The sequence below is a fragment of the Pieris napi genome, chromosome 23, assembly GCF_905475465.1.
Source record: "Pieris napi chromosome 23, ilPieNapi1.2, whole genome shotgun sequence".
NCBI classification, from domain to species: Eukaryota; Metazoa; Arthropoda; class Insecta; order Lepidoptera; family Pieridae; genus Pieris; species Pieris napi.
In genome coordinates this window covers 3,501,240-3,525,711 of record NC_062256.1, presented here as the reverse complement: position 1 = coordinate 3,525,711, position 24,472 = coordinate 3,501,240, and the positions used below count along the sequence as shown (strand labels likewise).

The window sequence follows — 24,472 nt, the reverse complement described above, 5'->3', positions numbered from 1 at the left end:
ATTATTATACTTTACAGCACTGTTTTTTTTCTTTATTCTCGTGATTCTCACAACATCGCCTTCCCTTTCTCGCGAGTGGTCTATCTCTCTCGTCCCATACTACTACACCGTCGCATGCGCATATCCTTTTTGGATTCTGGAATATTCCCGCTGAACGCGCGATAATTCCACAGGCTATTCTGAAATGGGAAATAATACGTACAAATCAATTAGATAGTGTACGTTCGAACGCATCCATTTGTGTTTATGGTTTCTGTGTATGTTTGTCCTTCCGTTTAATTAAATACACGGAGAGCTGCTGAAAATTTCCTATTTATAAAATATAGTAATTAAACTTACGGTTCCCCACTGTTTCCGTTCTCTTTTGACAGCGGACTTGAACCACGCCCCAAGTCATCAGGTTGTGACGTCACAGCTATCGATCTACCCACTATATCCCATACCTGCAATAATTCAAATCTAATATATAAAATTCTCGTGTCGCGGTGTTTGTGGTTAAACTCCTCCGAAACGGCTTGACCGATTCTCATGAAATTTTGTGTGCATATTGGGTATAACTGAGAATCGGACAAAATCTATTTTTCATCCCCCTAAATGTTAAGGGTAGTCCACCCCTATTTTTTTTTTAATTTTTAGATAAATTTTTAATTTTTTTATGATACAGCATTAAAAAATACATACAACCCCTAATTTTCACCCCTCTACGATCGAACCCTATTTTTTTTTTGTGGCAAAACGACGTTTGCCGGATCAGCTAGTAAAATATAATATTATTCTTAACAAAGCTGCTTTGTTTACATACCTTGCTTCGAGTTATTAATTGAAGAATTTCTTTCATGAAATGATGATTAGTTCTTACCTTTAATACGTTATCCAATATCCTAAAAGTTGCCCGGCCATTCTCATCGGCTACTATATTCCCTAGATCACCAGCATGTCGTCTATCCGGAGGGTCTAAAGGACTCCCATGACTCGATTTGTGGGGATTAAAATGAACCCCGATTGATTGGCAACCCTGTAAATCAAATACATTTTAATAATAAATTGAATTATTGAAGTAAAACTTTTGGCGCATGAGAGCAAAATTTATTACGGATGAAATGTCACGAAGATGTGCAGCGTTTTTGTCGAAGAAAAGGGAGAGAACGATTCAGACCGATTGATAGAGAGTGAGAAGGGAGAATTACTTTATAGAAATTCTATTTTTAGAATTAAAATTTCGTAAAGAGAATTTATGAAATCTTTGTATTTTATATTTTATGCAAAATAATTTATTGAAATCTCAAATGACGAATTGTAAATTAAAATGCCACGTGTTTTAAGTACCGAAGAAATTAATTTTCGACACTTTTAATATTTTAATGACAATTAAATTCATTAAATTCCTAACATATCTTCCTTTTTCCCTCCCTCTAAATCTCAGAAATCGAAGGTTTTAAATATGAAAGATTTGTTTAAATATGAACAAGACTTAAAATTATTTTGCCAAAGAAGTTTCTTCTGACAAGTGTACTTTGTACGTACACACTTTTCTTTTTACAAGCCTACCACAGACATAGTGGTTCACCAAATTTAGTTTTAATGAGAAATAATCAATGCAATTGATGTAGCAATATCATGCCCCATTTGGGATCACGGGACTTTACTAGTTTGGTATATACCTCACTGATATCTCCCATATCATGAACATGAAGACCATGCTGTCCAGGTGAAAGACCATCAATACTACCATCAGCAACCAGGGGTCCCTGATCCGTCTGTTGAAACCTTACTACACCCATCACTTTGGTACCACCACATTGATTTGATACCATAGCCACAGCAGACTGAGTTTCTGAAAGTTTTGAAGGGTGTAAGAATCGGTAAATACAAAAAAAGTTCTATAAAAATTAGTCAAGCTGTTTCAAAGAAGTGTGCCCACAAACAACATGATTTTTATATGTATAGAAATAGTAAAAACTTGTGTCGGTATCACAAAATTTAATAACTGATTCCAAACTTACCCCCAAAGCCCTGTAAAACAGCCCGTTTTCCATATGTCTTAGATACAATATCAACTATAATTGCACTTGGTAACACAGTCTCTACCATAACGGCACCATCTTTGAAAATGGCCTGAAAATTATATTTCATGATTTAAAATGTCTGTACCACAGAACATGCTTTGGGCACATGTTGTCTCGGGTCAAATTACAATATACAACAGCATGTGTAATTTTTTACTGGATGCTGCTTAACAAAGACAGCATCTACCAGCTTAGTAGCAGAGCCGGTAATTAAGGTACAGTGTATTAATCTTTAACAAATAATAAACTTGTGATGTTCTTTTATATACAATTAGAATAATTTAGTCGGTGTGAAAATCAAATTAAACAAAATGACATTTTGCCTTCTTTAAGTGATTTTTTTGTGTGAAAATGTATTGTGTTCTTTAAAGCTTTTAAGATTGCTTACCTCTTGCACACCATCTAGTGATTTCAGCTCTTTTAAAGTTTTTTCTATAGCTTTTTCATCGGGTTTTGGTCCTAACTCTAACAGCACTTCCAGCTGAAATGTATTAAATGCACCTTACATATGTTTATGAATCATAAACCTAATTTAAACAATATTTGCTTAAAGGAAAAGTTTTTTAAGAATACTTTGTCTGGTTACAAGCTTCAGTAAATAAAATAGGTTGAAACGCTTTGATTAAAACAATTTAACCTATCTACTCAGATAAAAATATATATATATATAGTTATTAAAAATGAAAAGGTTGAAAAAAGGTATGGAATGGTGAAAAGGCCATGGTTATAATATTTTGAAATAAATATTTTAATTCAGGCAAAGATTTTATTATTAAATTTAATCAATTGTTTTTTAACCTTCAACTTATAATATGGGTAAGTAGGTATTCTAAATTATTGCAGCGTCATTCTTGAAGGTCAATTAAAAACATAAATTACGTAAATGATAAATACCTGCTCTTGTGAATTAAGATATGATTTTATATCGATTAAATTGTACTTACTTTTGAAGTTAGCATTGTGAATTTTGTAGGAAATAGCTAATTATTGGTATATGATAGTGATTTTAACGTATTTAAATCAATGTTTTTCAATTTCCTCACTAACAATTAATTATTACACTTCTAGTAAAATCACCAAGGAAAACTCAAAACACATATTTTGTACTCTTGATCCTTGTTTACATTTCAAGTTTTGACATTAACCAGTGTTGCCAACTCTCCTCAACGAAAGCTCACTCAACAATTCAAAAATCAAAATAGCGTTTTCCACAATAAAACTCTAAAAATTCCTCCCGTTTTGCGTATCGAGATAGTGATTGTATGTCTACATAGCCTTTCAGAATTATACATTTTAAATGCAATTTAATAGTGTTTGTAAGCTTTTATGGCATTTCTAATCTCTTTTTCCATGTTTCAACTTGACATTTTTGGCATTAAGTAGACTGACCAAAGAATATATACAATTTTTGAAGATGGCCTAGAAGGTGGCAGCTGTCAGCCGCCATTATATCATCTAGTAAATACTTTTTTTCCATAAACTATTCCAATGCCAAAGCATATAAATTATTTATTAATATATGTTTAAAGATCGTATTTTCATAATCGTATTTTAATAATAAAAACAAAAACTTTTTATTAAGTCGTTGTTTGCGTTATTTATATGTAAATCATAGTTATGACGTAAATATTTCTATTAAAATTCTTATACAAGAACATAGACATTCATATCGTTTCTATATATTCTTTGGACGTTTCTGCAGATCTATTTTTTACCTCTGAATAAAAAACAGTTTTTAAACAAATAATTTATTAAATAGGTATACAAAAATACATTCGAAATATACCACAAATATCTAAATTAATATCAAACTTCACAATATTCGATTAAAGTTTTGGCGGGTGTTGGTGAGACGGAACGCAGCCTCTGCAAAAATTTCCATTTTTAATCACTTGTTTATTTTATTATTAATTAGTTTGTCATGTCAGTGACTGTGGCTTATAACCTCCTTCGGGGTTAAATTCCCAGCGACTTAAAATATTAAATGTTTCCATTCACTGGGGACATACTCAACATTTTATCAATCATTATCGAACTGTATTATTAGGTTAATGATGTAATTAATAACGATATAATATAAATGATATAGTAAAGTTTACGCCTAGCAAAGTTCAATCGAGATGCGCAGGTGTTGTTTTTTTAAGTCTTAACTTCCCCCATAAAAGCCACAATTCGACTTGTATAACGACAATATAATATTTTGTTTAAAGAGTACACTTAATGGCTATAACTTAATAATTATTATAGTTCCTATACTGATAGTACTAAAGTACGAACAAAAAAAAAATTTTTTGAAGACAAAAAACAAACAAATACCAGTGCCTACCTCAACATAATCAGATGCTGCAATAGCCGGCTTCAACATCTCTACCTTCTTTAAGGGCTTCTGGTCCATCTCATGGATGGCTTTATACACCTCCGAGTGCTGAAGGTGGTCCAATTGTGGTGGTGGTTTTTCGTACTTCATGAAGTTTACTCTATGGATTAAAAAAAATATTTAACCTAGTACATTTTTTCATATTATGAAAATAATATAATGAATATTCTATTAGGTATTCTTTCGTCTCTTTGTCAAATAATGTTTATCTGTAATAAAAAGAAGGCAAATGAGTGATTAAAACGGTTCGATTAGACTAACTTTTTAAGGTATACCTAGTAAAAAAAACAATAAATAAAAATAAGCAACCCATGAATTTAACATAATATTTTCTCTGCTATATGCTTGCTTCACCAGGGGCTTGAGACAAATTCTCTTTGCAACAGGCGTGACCCACTAAAGCCAAACGAATTTGTATGATCACGTGACAAATAGTGAGCGAATGTCATCCCCATACAAATTCGTTAAGCGTTAGTGACTTGCGCTTGTTGAAAAATTATTTTTATCTCAAGCCCCTGGATTAATTAGTATAACTATTCTAGATAAATTATAATATTCATTTTCACACAAAACCCATTTAAATTAATATTCACCGTCAAATCAATTTTTAATGAATAAAAAATTTGATAAATAGTATGAGGTTAACATTTCATTAATTATTGCGAAATGCAACGCAAAAAAGATTCAATTAATTGAAGTGAAACTTCTTTATCGGGGTTGGAAAAAAATTTAGTGTAACATTTTTTCGTTACGCGTCACATTTTTCCGTTACGCGCCATGTTGCTTTTTGAAGTCAAACTTCTTTATCGGTGTTGGAATGAAAGTTCTTTATCGACGTATGGGAGAAATTTTGTAGCAAATCGTCACGTTTTTCGGTTACGCGCCATGTTGCTTTTTGAAGTCAAACTTCTTTATCGGCGTTAGAATGAATTTTTTATCGACGTATGGGAGAAATTTTGTAGCAAATCGTCACGTTTTTCGGTTACGTGCCATCTTTTTCTTGTCCCTACCACGGTTGATCCGAAGAGATTCGAAGCCATTAATAACAAAAACATATAATAACGACAACAATGATAGTAATAATTCTATTACAATTAATGAAATTCTGTAATAATCTTAGTAGTAATAAGGTAAAATGAAATAATTGTATTTGTATTCATGTCTATGATAATAAAAGCGTTTTGTTAAATAAATAATAAAATAGTCTTGAATTGTACTTACTGGAACTTTGTTACATAAATATTACATAATTAGGTATTATTTATTATATAACAAAACACTTACCCAATCGCGTTTCCTTTAATTACTTCCGCTTGTGCAGCCATTGTTTCTGATAGCATTTGTTCTAAATTAGCATCTTCTAATTTCTTCCAAGCTTTTCCCGGTTTAACCGTTTCTCCAAATGCGGGGCCCGCCATCGTTGAGTCTTGAGGCATGCTCGGTTTTGGAGGAACTCCCGTTGGCAGCGATAATACTGGAGGTACGCCCATTTCCAAAGGCGTCGTTTGAGGTAGTGGAGAAAAGCCCATAAATGGTCTGTCCTCTGGCATTTTAGGTCTTTCGTCAAAACCTAATTTAGGTGATAACCTCTCCGCCGCGAATCGGAGCTCTTGGCTAAGTCTTTCTTTCATTATTTCCTAAAAAGATTTAATAATATATTATTATTTCGACATTTTGATATTCACTTTAAAAAATCTATAAAAGAATAAGTGTATCTAACATCTTTTGTTTTGTTCTCAGCTTCTAATCTTCTCTTATCTATGATATTCTGAATTTCTATATCGGGTTCCGGTATCACTTCTATCTGCTTCACATCTTCCGACGCAGTTACTTCGATGGCTGGTTGTTCCTGAGGTGTTTCTATAGGCTTTTCTGAAACTGAAAAAACAAATAATGATGAATAAATTGGTTGCTGTCATATTTGCAAAGAATTCACGAATTTTGCGGCGGACGAACTTTTCTAGCGGACGCGTTATATGTTATACGTATATAAAAAAATAGTTAAAAAGCCTTTTATTTTATCCATTATTTATATATATTTTTAGATATTTCTAAACGAAAAATGCCAATATTTAGGATTTTAGTATTTAAAGATTTCCTCAGGTCTCCTTCAGGCGTTTCTATTCTCCGCATTTCCAACCAATCGTTTCCTCCTATTAATGTATCGTCTTCCACATCTTGTTAGTGGTGATACCTGTTTTCTTTTACCCGTTTTTGTTATGTTGTGATGCAGTATATCTGTTGCAGCCAACTAACTTAATTAGCCGTTCAATTAACAGCCTAGCCTTTTAAAAAAACAGCGCCGTTTAACTAGCTCCCTGAAAGATATTCTCTATATCTCTTGCCTATTTCCATTTTAGTTTGATTTCATGATGGAGTCATATCTTGTATATTATATTAAAATACGTACTTTGTACTTGCTCGCTGTTCGCATATTGACTTGACTGTATTTCAATTGATTTCTGCAAAAAGAGAAAAGTTGCCAAATATAGGGATTTACACTAGTGAACCCGACAGACGTTGTCCTGCATGATATTTCAAGCAATTAGTAAAGCAAAGTATGAAAGTACCGACTGCAGCGCCATCTGGCGGGCTGATTTGTGAATCTAAACCATTCCCAGATCCCCTTGAACACACACAAAAAATTTCATCAAAATCGGTCCAGTCGTTTGAGAGAAGACAGTGACATACACACTCACAGAAGAATTATATATATAAAGACTAGTGGACCCGACAGACGTTGTCCTGCATGATATTTCAAGCAATTAGTAAAGCAAAGTATGAAAGTACCGACTGCAGCGCCATCTGGCGGGCTGATTTGTGAATCTAAACCATTCCCAGATCCCCTTGAACACACACAAAAAAATTCATCAAAATCGGTCCAGTCGTTTGAGAGAAGTTCAGTGACATACACACTCACAGAAGAATTATACATATATATAAAGATATACAATTTTGTAACATTCGTAATCGATTTCAAAGTGAACTGTACTGGTAGGTCATAGCGATGTGGAGATGTTTTAAATAATAGAAATATATTTTTTACTATAAAGAGAAAGCTTTCTACTTATATGCTGATTAAATTCTCAACAGAGTCTCGGTGACTGGCTCTAGTAGAGGTAAAAAGAAGTATTCTTCTTCCAACCAAACCGGAAGATCTGAAACCCTATGGCGTATTTTTCGAGCAGGTGTAGTTTATTTATTCAAAACAATTAAGTCTTTTAAGTAATTTTTAATTTTCATCTGACTTACATTACATAGTTTTATAGAAAGAGACAAAAGAGTACTTATAATTTTTATAAGTTTCTCTGTTACCTGCTGTACTTGGTAATTTAGTTGTTCGAACTGCATTTTAACGTCATCAAGGGTTTGATGAATGAGGTCTGGTAGTTTTGATAACTCGGCAATCTGGGCCTGCATCTGCGTTAGCCGCTCTTCTAGAGATGCTTTTGGGTCTGTAAGAGAAAATCCTTTATAATTCTAATAAAAGAAGAGTTGGTATCAAAAAATTCCAATCTAAAGCTACTTGATTTATTATTACGAAAAGGATTTGAATGATCTCTGTACTGGGAAATTGCTCCATTTCTCACTCGAAATATTATTTTTGTACCTATATAAAAGCACCCTCACTCCAACCTCAAACCTCCCTTGGACAGGCACTAAAGCTGACGCGGCCGCAGCAACGGAAAATAATAAACGACTCAAATATAAGAGTCTTTCCTCCAACTTTGTTTTTGTTCCCTTTGGAGAAGAGACTCTTGGGCCCGTGGGGTTCAAGTGCACAGGGGTACCGGTGACCCCAGAGCTGGTGCTTTCCTCGCTCAACGAAGAAGTATCGCAATACAGCGAGGAAATGCCAGCAAAGGTACACTGCCATAGCAAACAAACTTTTTAAATTTGTTTTAATTTTCATTTATCAATTTTTATTATTATTACTTTATATTTGTAACACACACGAACTTAACTTAGCGATACTGAATAGAACTTACATACAAAAACGTCGAGATTTATGTCGTTATTGGAAGTTACATTGACCGTGAATTACTTCCAACAGTGAAATCAATCCACCGGTTTGTAAGCAATTTCGAAGGTTTAAGGGATATTAATATCTGCAGCGATAATGTTGATATAGGATTGTGTGGTACAAAAACACAACAGTAAAGTCGGGAACGCTATGGGAGATACATAGGTGCTTAGACATATCTATAGACCGTTAATTAGTGACCTTCATATACATGTTTGTGCTTACACCGTTTTTGGCGTTGTAGTGTAGTGGCTACGCTAGTTGCAAACACCTCACTTACCAACCATACTTTGGACGCTATGAAGTAATTGATCAAATAGCTTTGTTGACTCCATTTTTCGTTCTTGTTTCACTTCCATGGACGAGTAATTTGTGGACAGTTCTGAAAATACGTTAAATTATACCTACGTTATATAGAATTGTGTACAGTATGAAGAATTCAAAGCTATGACGGAAGAATCAGTTATTTCAATTCAGCCTTCACTTTAAATAAAACCGTAATACTAAACAGCTGGTAAACCCAGAGCTGGTGCTTTTTTCGCTTAATGAATAAGTATCGCAATACAGCGAGAAAGGTATGCCACTGGTACCAAACTTTTAAAATTTATTTAGTTTTCTATTATTCCATTTTTAATTAGTATTCTATGGGTAAAATTGTAAGTAATTTATATCCGAAAATAGCATTTATTTCTAAAGAATACTTGTAAATTTCGTCTTGTTAGTAATCCACGTGTCAATGTATTATTGGACCAGTCGACTTAACGTTTGACCTTGCATTAATTCTAAGATTGAAAATCAAAAAATCTAGATCTCAAACTCGACTTTTGGGTGAACACTGAGCAGCCATGTTGAAATTACCGTTTTTCATTAATATCAAAAATTATATGGTTAAATAAATTGTAATTGCGACCGACTCTATACATTTTATTTCTTACTTTATTTACTTATTTAATTTACAAAATTAGTGATTTATTAATAAAACTTTAATGGGCTCCACAACTATTGTCTTAACTAATATCTTGCCTTTGACCAGCCGTCCTTCGGCAAGTTGTGCAATTCATTTATTGATATATTAATTAATATTTTGATATAATAAAAAGATTTAATTCAACTTTTATATATTAAATATTTAAAAATATCTTATAATCTTATTAAAATTCCATTAGACAATTGACAAGATTATAGGTTGATAAAATAGAAAATAAATTGGCGGGAAAGTTTACCTGTCAACCCATGACAGTATGGGTAGTGTTGAGATATTATATACGAAGAAAATAAACTCATGGTTTTAAGACACAGATACAAAAAAATTATCTCTTCACCAACGTTTGTTTTCAGACTAAACGAAAACGAAAGTGATTTTAAATTGTCTTTTTGAAAATACGTGACTTTGCCAAGAATGTTAACGTTATTGTAAATATCCATTTATGTTTGTAGGCCGAGAAATAAATTTTAATTGAAGCTTGAAAATACTAAAATTAACTACGCTCGTGTTACTTATTAACTGGTATTTAATCTGTTAGAGTTAATTTAACTATTTATTAGATATATACTTACCAGGTGTTTTGTGTGTTTCCTCCGTCGTGTACTCCTGTAATTAATAAATAATTACGCTTTAATGTGTGTGTGATATAGCGAGGTAGAATAAGAAATTCTTCATATCACTTCGTTTCTTAAGGTACTTTTGCCTATATTTTTATGATAAATTGTAATTAGTTAAGGAATCACTTCGGAGGCGTAGGCGACCAATCAGGTCTTCCCTTTTCATACAAAATTCTACACATCCAAAGGTTAACGATATGTTAATCCACAACAATATAATTTTATAGATTATTTACAATAAAATCACGGATAAATAAACTTAGAACATTCGTAGAACTTTCTACGAAAACCTTGACGTTACGTTGATGACACTACTTGATTATTCAATCACGCGGCACAATAAGGTGCCAATTTACTCTTCAATCCATTTTAATATATTCTATTATCAACATTACCGAATACCAACCACTGTTATATAATATAATATATATGTAGTATATTTTTTTTCGTACATAATTTTCATGTTATATAAAATGATAAATAATAATTGTATATCTTCGTGTATGTCATGTTTGCCTATAAGTGCTTGTCACATTAAAAATTGTATATTTTGGTTCTTTTACCAATCAGTGTGCCGAGCGTTGGTAACCCTTTTTTAATAAAAAAAGCATTTACAACGCACCATTATATAATAATATAATAGAAAGAATTAGGTTTTGCTAGATTAGTATTGCTTGGTAAACAATACAAAAAGAGTCCTATAGTGGGGCATGGACAGCATACCAACGTTTAAAGATATGTGTGTTCTTTGTGATGAACACATTCAGGATACCATCGGTGCTATAACATGATACATCATCATCTCTTTTCGGAATGATGGCTTAAAACCGTCAGTTCGGGTCTCGGCAAACAGACTTGATGCACTGCCCAACATAGTAACAGTATACACAGGCGAATGTATAATATTAAAAATGTAATAAAATAATTAATTTTAATGTATACAGAAACCATGAAGTTTTAATAATATTTTAATTGCCATATCATCCAGAAGTACCCTGGTCGGTTCACAATTTTTTTATATTTAATAATAATAACGTTTCACAATGAAATAAGTTTCGCCGGGAATTGAATTCAGAATCACCAGGTCGTGTGGGTGTAATTAAAAATCACATTGAGACTAATTAAATGTGACTATTTTTATATTTTTGTCTTAACGTGCCAACAAAAAAAATTGTAAAATTTTTCGAAATACAGTAAAACAAATGCAAGCAAAACTGCAATGGATCGTTAGTTAACATTATAAATAGCAAAATACCTTGATTGTATTGTCCGCAACACCTCTCAACACCTCAATATATTTAAAACTGAATTATCAATGTCGTGCCAAAACGTTGAATTGACTCTACGCCAAAGAATACAAGTCAATAGAAATTTATTGATTTTTAATTTGTTTAAATAATGCTTACTACGTATATATATCGTTAACACGTGTCTCTCGAGACTCTCAACTCTGAGGTTCGAACCCCGGTGGGAGCTTGTAGTTTATTATTTATCAGAATGCCAAATCATAAAATGACTGCTTCACGACTGATTTGAGAGCGACCGCCGATGCGAAAACCGCTGTTTGAGTTCGAAAAGTGAGTTACAGAATTGCAAGGCTGTTCTGTCTTGCTTACCTGAACAATGGGAACAATAAACTCCTTGCTATTTCCGCACTCTTCACCCTCATCCGAGAACCGTCTTGAGGTTTCAACCATCTTGTCAATTAGAACTTCAACCTTATTATCCTCACTTTGGTATTCGTTGACAGTTCTGGATTCCGAACTGGATATTTCGGAACTGGAGTATTCCATTATGCCTGCTGCGGATTTGTATTCCTCTATCCTTTTTATTGTCTTGTCTATGGCTGATGCGAGGATGTTTGACTGTCTCCCGATTTCTAATACTTCTTCCTTGAAAATAAATAAAATGTCTTTGAAATTAATAATAACTGTAAATCTTATCCTATTTGCCTTGATATATATAAAGATAAATAGAAACAGACCACTGTGTGATTGTAAGGAGTAGTACGATAAGTATTTTTTTATATAACACGCAAACGGGCAGGAAGCTCATCTGATGTTAAGTGATACCACCGCCCATGGACACTACTAATGCCATTTGAGAATTAATATTTATCGACCTTTTATTGAAGGACCCTAAGTTCGTTCTAAAATACTTCAGTCCACATAGTGGAGGTGCGCGGCAAAAACTGCCTTAAGAAACGCTCAGTTGTAGAACGCTGTACATCGAGGTGATTCGTATTCTGCCTTGACGTCCGATGAAGAAACTCAGCTGCCGGTATTAAACCGAACAACTGTGATTAAAAAATTAGATTTTAATTTAATTCGATTTATAAATGAATGAAGCATATTTGGTACGACAATTTAAAACAATAATAGAATCATTTTGTTGTTGCATATGGAGTCACCTCTCCGGGTTCGCAGGTATCAATGGGCGTCCCCCAAGGATCGATTCTCGGGCCTTTCTTATTTCTGATTTACATAAATGACCTCCCATTCTTTGTCAACGAAGTTCATGAGATGGTATTGTTTGCTGATGACACTTCACTTCTATTTAAAGTGAATAGGAATAACGTATTATTGGACGATGTAAACAATTCTATCTCTCGTATAGTTAACTGGTTTAATGTAAATAACTTACTGCTTAATGAGAATAAAACAAAATGTATTAGATTTACAACTACTAGCGTAAAGCAAGATATTGGTAACCTGAAAATTAAGGACAGTGAACTAAACTTTGTTGACAAAACTGTTTTTCTAGGCATAACAATAGATAGTAAACTCCAATGGGGCCCACACATAGAGACTCTTTCGAATAGGCTGAGCTCTGCAGCATATGCAGTAAAAAAAATCCGACAGTTTACTGATAAGGACACGGCTAAAATTGTGTATCATAGCTACTTTCATAGCGTTATGTCGTACGGTATTTTACTGTGGGGTGCTGCTGCAGAGGTTCAATCCATATTTGTGCTGCAGAAGCGGGCTGTTCGGGGTATTTGTTGTGTTTCTCCGAGGGAGTCGGTACGGAATAAGTTTAAGGAATTAAATATTATGACACTATCTGGTCAATATATTCTTGAAGCCTTGTTGAATGTCCAAAAAAATATAAACGATTTTAAAACAAATGGTGACTTTCACCAGTATAATACGCGAAGTAGAACTAATTTGAGTGTACGACCAACCAGGCTCCAAAAGATAAACCACTCCTTATATGGAAATTGTATTCGTTTTTACAACAAACTCCCAAGCGAAATTAGAGAATTATCACTAAATAAATTCAAAGCCCTCGTTAAACGAAAATTAATCAACAAAGCTTTTTATAAATTTTAGGACTACTTAAATGGATTGAAACACAAAAACAAGGATTGAACTGGAGTTCAATCCTTGGGATTGAACTCCAGTTCAAACAATTTGTATGACAATACTTGGCAATTAAAAAGAGTGGCGGAAAGTTTCTTGCCAGTTCTTCTTACCCGCTCTACGCCCTTGACTTGTGAACTGGTAGTAAATGTAAATTTACGATTAATTTAATTTGACGATTCAAAAGTGTACTTGGTTACCCACTTGAATAAAGATATTTTGAGTTTGAGTTTGAGTACGGTCTAGTTTCGCATGGTTTTGGCAGCGTTTTATTAAAGCCTGTTATACGCCTTATAGCGATTGTAATAAATTTATGAATTACATAATGAGGTCCATAAATACGAATTCAATAGTCATTTTGTTGTTGTGTTGACTTATTTGACTGTGTTTTCTTATTACGATAAAAATACGCAAGCAAAAAATGTGGTTAACACCAATTTTTGAAGTTATACTTCTTTAGGCGCGTTATGAATAATTAATTTATAAGAGTGAAATTTTACGATGCGCGCGCACCGTGACACAAAATTAACAGAATGAAGTTGCCCACGGAAGATGCTACGGCATTGGACATAATTTAAAAACAATATTCGAATAATAATAGAATTTATGTTTCTTAATGTAAGAGAATAATAATAAATATTTATTTATATAATTTTTCAAATGTAAACTGAACTTTATTGAAAATAATGTCTTTGATTATTTAATTGTATGTAATTAATTATTTGCATGCAATCAAAAACTATTTTTAATAATGCCAAAGAAGAATAACTTCTTACGCGCGTACACGCACCCTTTTTGTAATTCGATTAAAAACAGATCACACGCAATAATGTTAGAGGAATACTAGAATGTATGTAGCAAACAATAGGAGTGTTATGTGTACACGGGAAATAATGGTTGCACAAAAAGAACTTACCTCTGCCAAAGATCGCCGGTCAATAAATGTTGTCAATGAATAGATGTAGTGTTAGATAATTACGTATAGTTTATATACAGTATGGATGAAACAACGACAAATTAGAAATTACATAATATTTTAAACATTTCTGACTATGTGGAACCATAAAGTATTTCCGAACCAATTCGACTTAGGGTCCTTCAAGAAAGGAGTGTACCAATTCGGCGGGCAAGCTTGCGAGCCTTCTGGCAATGTGAGTGTCGATATCACTTGTTATCAGGTGTTAAAAAAGCTATGAAGTAAGATTAAGAGTTATTGTTAGCTAAATGGCTATTGCATCAAACATAATAATTTATGTTTTTTGTTTTTATTTGTAATGTAACGAAGTTTAAATGAAAGAAAAAGACTCCCTTTATATCAAAATCCATTTAACTTTTTTTTTTATTAATTTACCACTCGAGAGTCTTTAAAAAAGGTAAAATGGTTGGTTCATTAGAAAAATACTGAAAACCTCGCCTTTCGTTTTAAAACACCTTTTACAACTGCGCATGACTTTCATACATGCCAGAGATATTTATGGACGTATTTCAATTGCACTAGAGACTGGTTGCGGCTTAGCACGCCTCTAATATAAATTAAAATAAATCGCAAAATATGTTGCTAAGCGCATAACTCGAAAACGGTTAGATTAATTCAAGTATTTTTTGTATTTATTCTTTGAACCCTGAGGTTTTGATGGAGAGAGAAATTTAAAAAAAAGGCAACACGAGGTTCGCAGTAATATATAATTTTAATGCGAGAAAATTAAAAACACCACAATGCATAATAATACCTAGCATTACCTAACTGCCCTGCGATTCTGTAACTCACTTTTCGAACTCACACAGCGGTTTTCGCATCGGCGGTTGCTCTCAAATCAGTCGTTAAGCAGTCATTTTATGATTTGGCATTCTGAAAAGCTGGGAGCTTGTAGTTTATTGTTTATCACAATGCCAAATCATAAAATGACTGCTTCACGACTGATTTGAGAGCGACCGCCGATGCGAAAACCGCTGTGTGAGTTCGAAAAGTGAGTTACAGAATCGCAGGGCAGTAATCATTTCCGACCCAAGATAAAATCTATAATAGATTCAGTTATACAGAGATTGGAATTATCTAGTGATGTCAATTTACTTAAGTCTTTTACAACTGAAAGAATTTAACAAATATTATTTACCTTGGTTAAATCGAATGTGTCACCACCTCCTCTCAATCCTGGCTTTGAATAAAATGGTTTAGCTCTTGGGGATGATGTCATTGAAGCAGGTGACGTCACGGGCGGTGAGGTGGGCGGAGTCGGTAATGGTGGATCGAATATTCTCTGTTCTATTGATAATTCCATGTGGGGAATAAGTTTCCTTCTTATTTCTTCATCTGATTCAGAACTGGAGCTAGATGTACAATCACGCGGTACTGGAGTACCTTCTCTACTTGGTAATGGTGCCGTGAGGCGGAATACGTATTCATCCGTTAAAGGTGTTGCAGGTTCTATGGGCGGACTTTTTAATTCTTGGCTGTCAACTCTAGTTTTTTCGGTTAATGCACTTTCGATTTGTTTTTCCGTAATTTTATTCTTATTTGACAATAGTTTGGCTTGTGACATAGCCATTTCTTTCCTTACCCTTTGTTTGGAAGTGTCATCATGCTCAGATAATAACGCATGCCTTGATTCAATATCTTTTTCTACAACTTTAATATCCTGCTGTATGGCTTGTCTATTCAGTTCCAAAGATTGCATTTCAGATTGAGAAATAACTTGACTTTGATAAAACCCACTGTTTTCTTTGCTTTCTGTTTGTATTGTTCCTTCTGTGTGTTGTAGAGATTTTGAAGACTGCTTCTTTGATTTCGCTAATTTTGTTGATTTTCGTTGGCTTGATGATTGATTTAATTCTTGCTCAATTACCCCTGCAATATCGTGTCTCTTGTCGAGTTGTGACGTCTGTGATTTTGAGGTTATTTCTATAAGACTCCCTGTGCCGATTGTAGCTGATTCATTGCTCAACTGTAATTCTTTACTAACGTGACTGTGTACATGTTCCGCATTTTCCATAGCATATTCCGAAGACTGTTCTTCCATTCGAGTTTCGATCGTATGCTGAGTTACTGCTCCCATGTTTATGTCAGATTCATATTGTCGTTTTTCATATTCATATTCAATTTCAATGGATTCTACTTCATCTTCGGAATCAGATATTTGGTATTCTATGCCAATCGACTGTGCAACAGAAATTTCGGCTTGTGTATATCGCCTTTTTTGAGTAGACCTGTAGTCCAATTCTACTATAGAAGTTTCAGCTTTCGGTTCATGTCTTGCGTACGGAGTTGCAACACAAAACAAATAAACATCATTTACCGGTGATGAGGGAGATGGGCTCTTGCTACTATCACTCTCGCTTAACTTTACTTCCGAAATAACTACTGTAGATTTATGGGACTTTGATTTGAGATCTGCGTCTACGGACTGAATAGTAGAAGCCATACAATTTTCCATGTATTCTATATCTTTTTTAATAAACTCTGTATCTAACTCAAGTATTTCTGCTGCTTTTTTATTTTTTTCTGTTATTATTTTCTTGGTTTCGTCTTTCGCAAATTCTACTTTGTAATCCATACCTACTTCTTCACATTGGTCATCCAGCACATCAGTTATTTCTACTTTTGATTTTTTTACATCGACTTCATTGATTGTTGCTTTTAATGTATCAAAAGATTCAGCTTTACCATAACTTTTATTAATTTCTTTAAATGTATGAAAGTTTTCATCTTTAACTGAAGATAAAGCGATTATTTGACCAATATTTGCTGCTGATAACTCTTGCACTAGAACTTTAGCTTGGTTCTTTAATATTTCGGAGGGTTTTGCTCCTATTCCCACTTCTTCAAGGGGTATAGCTGCAGTTTGGGAAAGAGATGCCAGTGGCTGTACGGCAAGGCTAGCCACTTGTCCAATGGCTTTACTTGAAACAGAAAATGATTTTTCTGATTCTGCTATTCTAATTTGCACGTTTTCTGCTACTGATTTAGTACTTTCTTCTACTAAACTTTTGGGTTGTCTAACATCAATTTTGATTTGATCAGAATTTAACTGTATTGCTTCCTCTGAAATTACAAGTGATCCTTCCAGAGCTTTATGTTCGTTAACTTTCAAAGACGCACTTGCTTTTACTATTAAAGGCGTTAAGAGATTATCATCTTTAGGACCTAGTATAACATTTTTTTGAATGTGAGAGACAGTCATCTTTGCGTCTTCCATTAATGTATGATGTTTCCGCTCTTTTATTTCAGCAACTTCAAGTAAGTCACATTGAGGTTCTAAAATGGCTATTTCAGTGACACTAGTTGCATTGAAGGTTTTCAAATTCAAGTTTGCGTGTTCTTTTGAACTTTTTGAGACGACGAAAACGCCATCTTTTGGACCCTCTAGTAATGGTATCGAAGCTTCAGGCACTATCAGTAGTGGTTCTTCTATTAAAGATCGCGGATCCTTTACTTTAACTTGTGGTACGTCAAAGGGTATCTGATGGGGTTCAGCTAAGAGCACTTGTGTAATAACGGTTGGTTCTATTTTATCAACAGCTATTTTCGCTTCTACCTTGTGAACTGTTGGTAAGTCAAATGACTCCAATTTAGGCCCTTCTGGTATTGAAACTACGGTCTCAGGTATAAATCGAAATGAATCTTCCATTAGTACTTTAGGCGCTTTTATATTGAAGGTGTCATTTTCCAAATTATCGGGCTTGGGTTCATCAATTAAAGTTATACACACTTCTGCTACACGTTTAGATTCAGGTACTAAGAGCGGCTGTATTTTTTCTTTAGGTAATTTAGTTTTGTCAACAAACCCAATAGCTTCATCTGTTAACGTTTCCTTTGTTTCAGCAGTTACTCTTACTGGTAGCTCTACTGCAATTTCGGGTTCGGTCCCTTTGGCCTTAAATTTATTGAATTCTTCACCAATATCACTCACGTACATTTCAAATTTTTCGGCCACATTTTTCATGGGTTCCATGGATTGTTGAATACTTTCTTTACTTTCTAAAATGGATTTAAAATCGATACTTTTTTCACTTAGCATTGTCTGATTTATTTCAGCAACAGCTTTTGTAGCCGATTCCATACTTGAAACGTGGTTTTGGCTCCTAGCTTGCATTAAATCAGTATTTAAATTTGTTGTTTCTTCTGTAGACGTCTCAATCTTCTGTGCTATAGTTTTGTGTGGTATTTCTATAGTCATTTTAATTTTTTCTTCATTATTTTTTTGCGTTTTATACAAACCTTCAGACATTTCTGAATATACCTCTCCTACTTGAGCCACAGTTTGGTATGGTACTTCGACACATGTTTTTATATTTTCATTAATCAGAGCATCCCTTTTAAATATACTTAGATTTGCTATATCAGTAGAAGTTTCGAAAGTTTCTGCTACAGCTTTAATAGGTTCTTCATATGTTTCCCGGATCAACTCTGTTTGAATTTTTGCTGTCGATACGTTGGCACATGACTCATCAAAATTAGTTTCTGATTTTTGTGCTACTAACTTCAAAGGAGATTCGATAGTTTGTTTTAGGTGTTCTAGATCCAGCTCCTTTTTCTCGAAGGATACGGTTGTTTCATCAATATAAACTTCACTTTTCTTAGCAACTGTAGTTGAAAAAGGTTCCAGTTTTATTTTGGATGTTTCTTGTTTAGTTTGTGGTGTATTAATAAACTCTATGTTTGATTGATCAGTGAAAGTTTTCATATTTACGGCAACTGATTGAACAGGAGTTTGTACTAATTCTTTAGATCTTACTTCAGTGGGTATTGCTAATTCTAAAGGCCTTGATTGGGGTTCATTTACTTCTACTTGTGACACTTGAGCGATTGATTTAACTGGTTCCTCAATTAAAGGAACTGGTTTGCTTAGTGCTTTTTCAGTAATATCTAGTATTTCTACTCTTGGCTCCACAGTGTCAATTTTAGTTGTTTCAGCTATTGATTTTAAAGCTGGTTCAATTAAAGTAACTGATTTCCTATACTTAGTTTCAGGTAATATAAAGGAATCGTCTTTTTCATCTTGAAGAACTACAGGTTTAATACTAGCTATTGAAATACTCGATGGATGCGTTGCATGCCAAGCCTGCTTAACAGCTGTAAGTTTGTCTACTTGCATCTCAATTACGGGCTCTAATACTTCTGTTGTCTTCTGAACAGCAATGCCAGTTTTCACCTGTTCTATTGCTGGAAAACTTTTGTATTCTTCCACTGGCGTTATATCTTCTATGGATTCAACCACAACTACTTTTTCTATTGGTTTTTCTTTATTTATCCTTATTGTTTGGTGTTCCAGCTGAGTACAAAGAGCAAGCTGTTCTTTTGCTTGTATTATACTTTCTCCTTTAGAATCGAATTCCTCAAACATTTCTTTTCTTTCCTCATATTTTTCTTCTTGGGTATCCCGAAATATTGCGTCTTGGTTTGTAAAAACATGAGCTTGTACAATTGCTATATAGGTGAGTGGAGTTTCCTTATACACTTTTTCTTCAACTAGCTTTTCAATTGTTTCTTTTTTAATTGTTTTAGACTCCATATATTTTTCTGATTTTAGACTTTTACTGATTTCAGGTTGTCCAATATCATAATATTCACTCCATTCTTCTGTAACGAATGCTCTGTAAACATTTTTACCTTCAACGTCTGAACTTATATTATCCATAAAATCACCGATTACTAATTTATCTTTTGCAGTACTACGACTTCTTGACCTACTTCTCGTTGTCGTTCGTTCAATACCAGTCCTTTTTTCAAACTCCGTTATAACTGTATCCATTCTTTTAGTAAACTCTAGCGGAGTCTTTCCAAATTTTCTAGACATTTCAGCACCCGATAAAATCTCTTCGTAGTATTCTCCTTCGTTAACAAAGTCTTCTAGTTTAGAGTTAAAAGAGTTAAAATTATTTAACTTCGGACTAGATGTATTTGAGGTCTTTGAAAGATGTCTAGATAAACAGACCGTAAAGTTCGTCAGTTGTAAGAAAATCCTTTTAATAAGCATACGATTAAAGTTATTGGATTGCATGTAAGTTCTCATGTAAGGTATTGTCTGTAAACCTAAATAAAAAGCAAGTCTTTTCGCTGATTTTAGAATATATTCTTTTTTACTGCTAATTTTCTTATAGGAATCATTCTTTTCTTTTATTGCTCTTGCTTCCTGACGTTTTCCTGTCATCTCAACATCTATCTCTTGCTTAATCTGTTCAGCTACTGAGACAGCCTTTTTAATATTTTCATCAATAATATTAAACGCTGTCATTTTAATAGATTGCAAATCCCTTTTACTTTCTTTTTTATCCTCCCATTTTAAACTATTATACTCCCGGGTTTCATTATTTTCTACATTTTGCAGTTTATGCCTTTTTGTTTCATTATGGTGTGTAAAATTGTTTTGATATAAATCATTTTTATTAACTTTTGTAAGTGATTGTACATATTTAAGTCTTTCAACGATAATTTTTACTGCATGTTCTTTTCTTCTTAACTCGGAATCATCTTGGTTTATTTTATTATCCGGTAATATACCTTTGTAATTTGGATTTAAAATTATTGGGTTCTCAATAGGCGGAACTTTTATAGTATAAGTGAATGGTTTATACGTTTTGTTCGGGATGGAAAATACTGTTTGATGTGTAAATAAATTTAGAACTTCATTTGACTCTCTACTCGAAGTTTCATCGATTCTTTGTGTACGGATTCCCTCGTAGTTTCCCGGGATAGGAATTCTGGAAAAACAAATAAAATATAAGTCAGAATTAAAAACAATATTTAACTATGTTATCAACCAGTTCCATCCACGTTGTGTTAATACAAATTAAGCGCACAAATTATTTAAAGCTGAGGTCTATTAGGTATGAGGGTGTGCAATTGTTAAAACAGTTGCCGTCTAAGGTTCGTTAGCGTGTTTAATCAATTCAAAAGGGCATTAAAGATACACATCAGATTAGCCCATTATATAATATTAAATTTCTCATGTGAATAAAATAATTTTTTGTAATGAGAAATAAAGTTCTTTAAACATTAATACTTTTATACGTAACAATATATCTTCCAAGTATAAAAATTACAACAAAAACGATGAAAAGTCTTGTAACGACCGCTAATCATATCTTGGTTAAAGTTTTCTCGCTTTATTTGAGATAAGATAATTTAAAGTCAAATAAGTATAAAAGCGGGTTTCATAATAATACGAATTTGCAATATCCAAGTCTTAAATACACAAGCTTTCATCCATAATTGTAAAATTGTGTTATATCAATTAATTTAATCCGGTAAATCTGATATCTTAAAAGTTTCACTTGTCATGATCATGTTCGTAACTTACAATTCAAATTTCAATAAAAAATATATGAGATGTTCATTAAATAACATTTTTTTTTTGTTCATATTATATCCAATGTTAGATCCAGATTATGAAATTTAAACATATATATATATTTTTTTTTTATAGACAATTCACATCAATTGACCGAGTCCCATGCAAAAATGCTGGTGAAGCTTGTGTTATGGGTACTAGGCAACCGATATACATACATATTATAGATAGATAGACATATAAATACATATTTAAACACCCAAGACCTAAGCACAACACCAAATGCTCATCACGTCGATGTTCGTCTAATCTAACATGGACTAATTTTCATCCCTCTTCGATGTACAATCTACCAACCATAATTTTTCTCATAACATAAATTCACTGAACGCACACACACACACACACAACATAATAGCTCTTGTATGACCACACACAAATGAAATATTGCAAGAAAAAAACACAAAAACCTACACAGGTTGAAATTTCATGGTACGTTTTTTTCACCGGGCAAACTATGAGGGAATGATGTTTTATTGTAGTGGGAGGCAGTGTGATTTATTGGAAAATTTCCGGGATGAATCAGTTTTAGGGATCCACGGAAATATTTCCACTTTATATAGTTAACTCTACGTTTCTTAGGGACTCCACAATATTCTTTAGTTTTCAATGTAAAACTATTATCATATAGTCTGTTTTTTATTTTACAGATCAATATAATCGAAATAATGCTACATTTGAAAACTACTATTCATGAATAGCAGTCTTGTTAGGAGCGCGAAAAATTCATATAAAAATAATTCTTGAACTTGTTTTTTATGTTGATTAACGTTAAACTATCTAAACGTTCAATAATCTGGAAACATTGCGTGACGTAATACTTGAACGCGCACGTGTAAGGGAACACGTTAAACAAAATGCGAAACCAAATAGTTCATGTAACGTTTCACACTTAGCCGTACAATATTGGCAATGCATCAATCAATTATTTTATATTGGCACTCATTGTCTTGTTAGCTCACTGTCATGACATTTACATTGAACTAAATACAATTATATATGTCGCAGCCAAATAGCTTAATAAGCCGTTCAATTTCCTAGCCTTTTAACTAAACGGCGCCGTTTAACTAGCGGCCTGAAAGATATTCAGTCATAGCATTTGTTACAACATTAAATAAACTGGCTAATTCGTACGATCATGTGACAGAAATAAAAAAGCTGAAATATATAATATAAGAAATTCTTTATTTAATGTATTCAAAATGTAACTCATTAGTGTCACTATACTCTTCCATACAATTTTTCATTAAACTTTAGAATAAATCATAAAATTTGTCGTTTTCTGCTGCTTTATTGACAGAAGTAGATGGCACAGTGGAACTAAATTGAAATGAACAGGATAGACAATTAATGTAACGTCATCGATTCAAGTTTAGCCTAGCTGTTTGATCAAATGGCTGAATATCATTCAGGCCGCTAGTTGAACGGCGCTGTTTAGTAAAGAGACTAGGCTGTTAATAGAACGGCTAATTAAGCTAGATGGTTGCGACATCTATTTATAGTCGAAATGTACCTGTGTGATTCTCCTATGATCTTATATTCGATTCGTGCATCATGTTTTCTTTTTAAAGATACTCGTATGAAGGAAATCTCACAATAGACTTGAAAGAAAATATTTGGTGGGCTAAAAAGTTCGTAGGCTACGTAGAAAAAATCTTCCCTTTGATAGAATTTGATTATTTAAATGCCTTCGAGAGCGATACAACGATTATAGCTGTCATACCATTGTTATAGAAAAATTTGTCTTTCTCAAAATAAAATTAGTTAATAAACATAGATAGTGTAATTTATTTTCCTAAAAACATAATATTTCTTGCAAAAGAACTTTTTAGAGAAGAATTCTTGAAAAAACAGGTTTTTTTTTAATTTTATTTATTGTCTTCCTCAAAATAGTCTTCAGTTTCGGCGATTACCTCTTTCAAAATTTCTGGAGATTTCTCTTGAGGTCTGAGAACTGGAAAAAGTGGGGGCCAAATCTGGATAATTCAGTGGAAGCAATTCGAATCCCAATTCATGGAATTTGGTCATCGTTTTCGTTGTTATTATACTTAGGTATACTTAGGTACAGGTTAGGTAAAATACCCGAGGTTGGAGGTTCTGGAATTAGGTAATATTTCCTATAGGAATACTTGTAGTTAGCCATTTTGTAAATATTTTAATCTATTACTGTTTAATGTTCTATGTGTATGTATTGTTTTGAAGAATGATAATAATCTACTCAAGCACGTGTGTTCCCACGATTTAAGGCAGTTTTTGCTATGTGGAACCAGCTGCCCGCTAAAGTGTTTTCGGACCATTTCGACTAAAAGTCCTTCAAGAAAATAGCGTACCAATTCTTAAAAGGCAGGCAACGCACTCGCGAGCCCTCTAGAATTGACAGTGTCTATCAGTGGAGGCTGTAAAACAACTATTAATGTCCTAATCCTTGTATCTTTCTTCTTTAGATGATTTTAGTACGTTTGTCTTTCTCCGGATTTATAAATTGCTGTCATCTTTTTTTTTGCTTTGCTCTGTATCATGCATTTTATTAGTGAAACTTTGTGGATACATCCAATGTGTTTATTTTATGTTTTATTTTTTAACTTTTTTATTGTGTAGAGATCTGTATCTGTTTTGTTTCCCCAAATTAATAAATAAGATACACACACTGACGCTTGACGACTGAATGCTCATTAAATAAATTCCATTACAGA

At 33.3% G+C, this 24,472-nt stretch overlaps 1 protein-coding gene across 1 annotated transcript; it reads right to left on the bottom strand.

Moving 5' to 3' along the window:
- Positions 1-22,241, bottom strand: LOC125061545. Its single transcript, XM_047667018.1, has 17 exons — positions 22,194-22,241; positions 15,546-21,129; positions 11,686-11,961; positions 10,025-10,058; positions 9,691-9,870; positions 8,748-8,849; positions 7,759-7,898; positions 6,854-6,905; positions 6,164-6,321; positions 5,728-6,080; positions 4,393-4,543; positions 2,455-2,547; positions 2,004-2,115; positions 1,662-1,834; positions 860-1,015; positions 340-443; positions 1-179 (listed from the first exon to the last, which is right to left on the bottom strand). The coding sequence occupies exons 1-17, from the start codon at positions 22,208-22,210 to the stop codon at positions 5-7; spliced, it is 7,860 nt and encodes a 2,619-aa protein (XP_047522974.1). The 5' UTR covers positions 22,211-22,241; the 3' UTR covers positions 1-4.
- Positions 22,242-24,472: the final 2,231 nt, after the last annotated feature.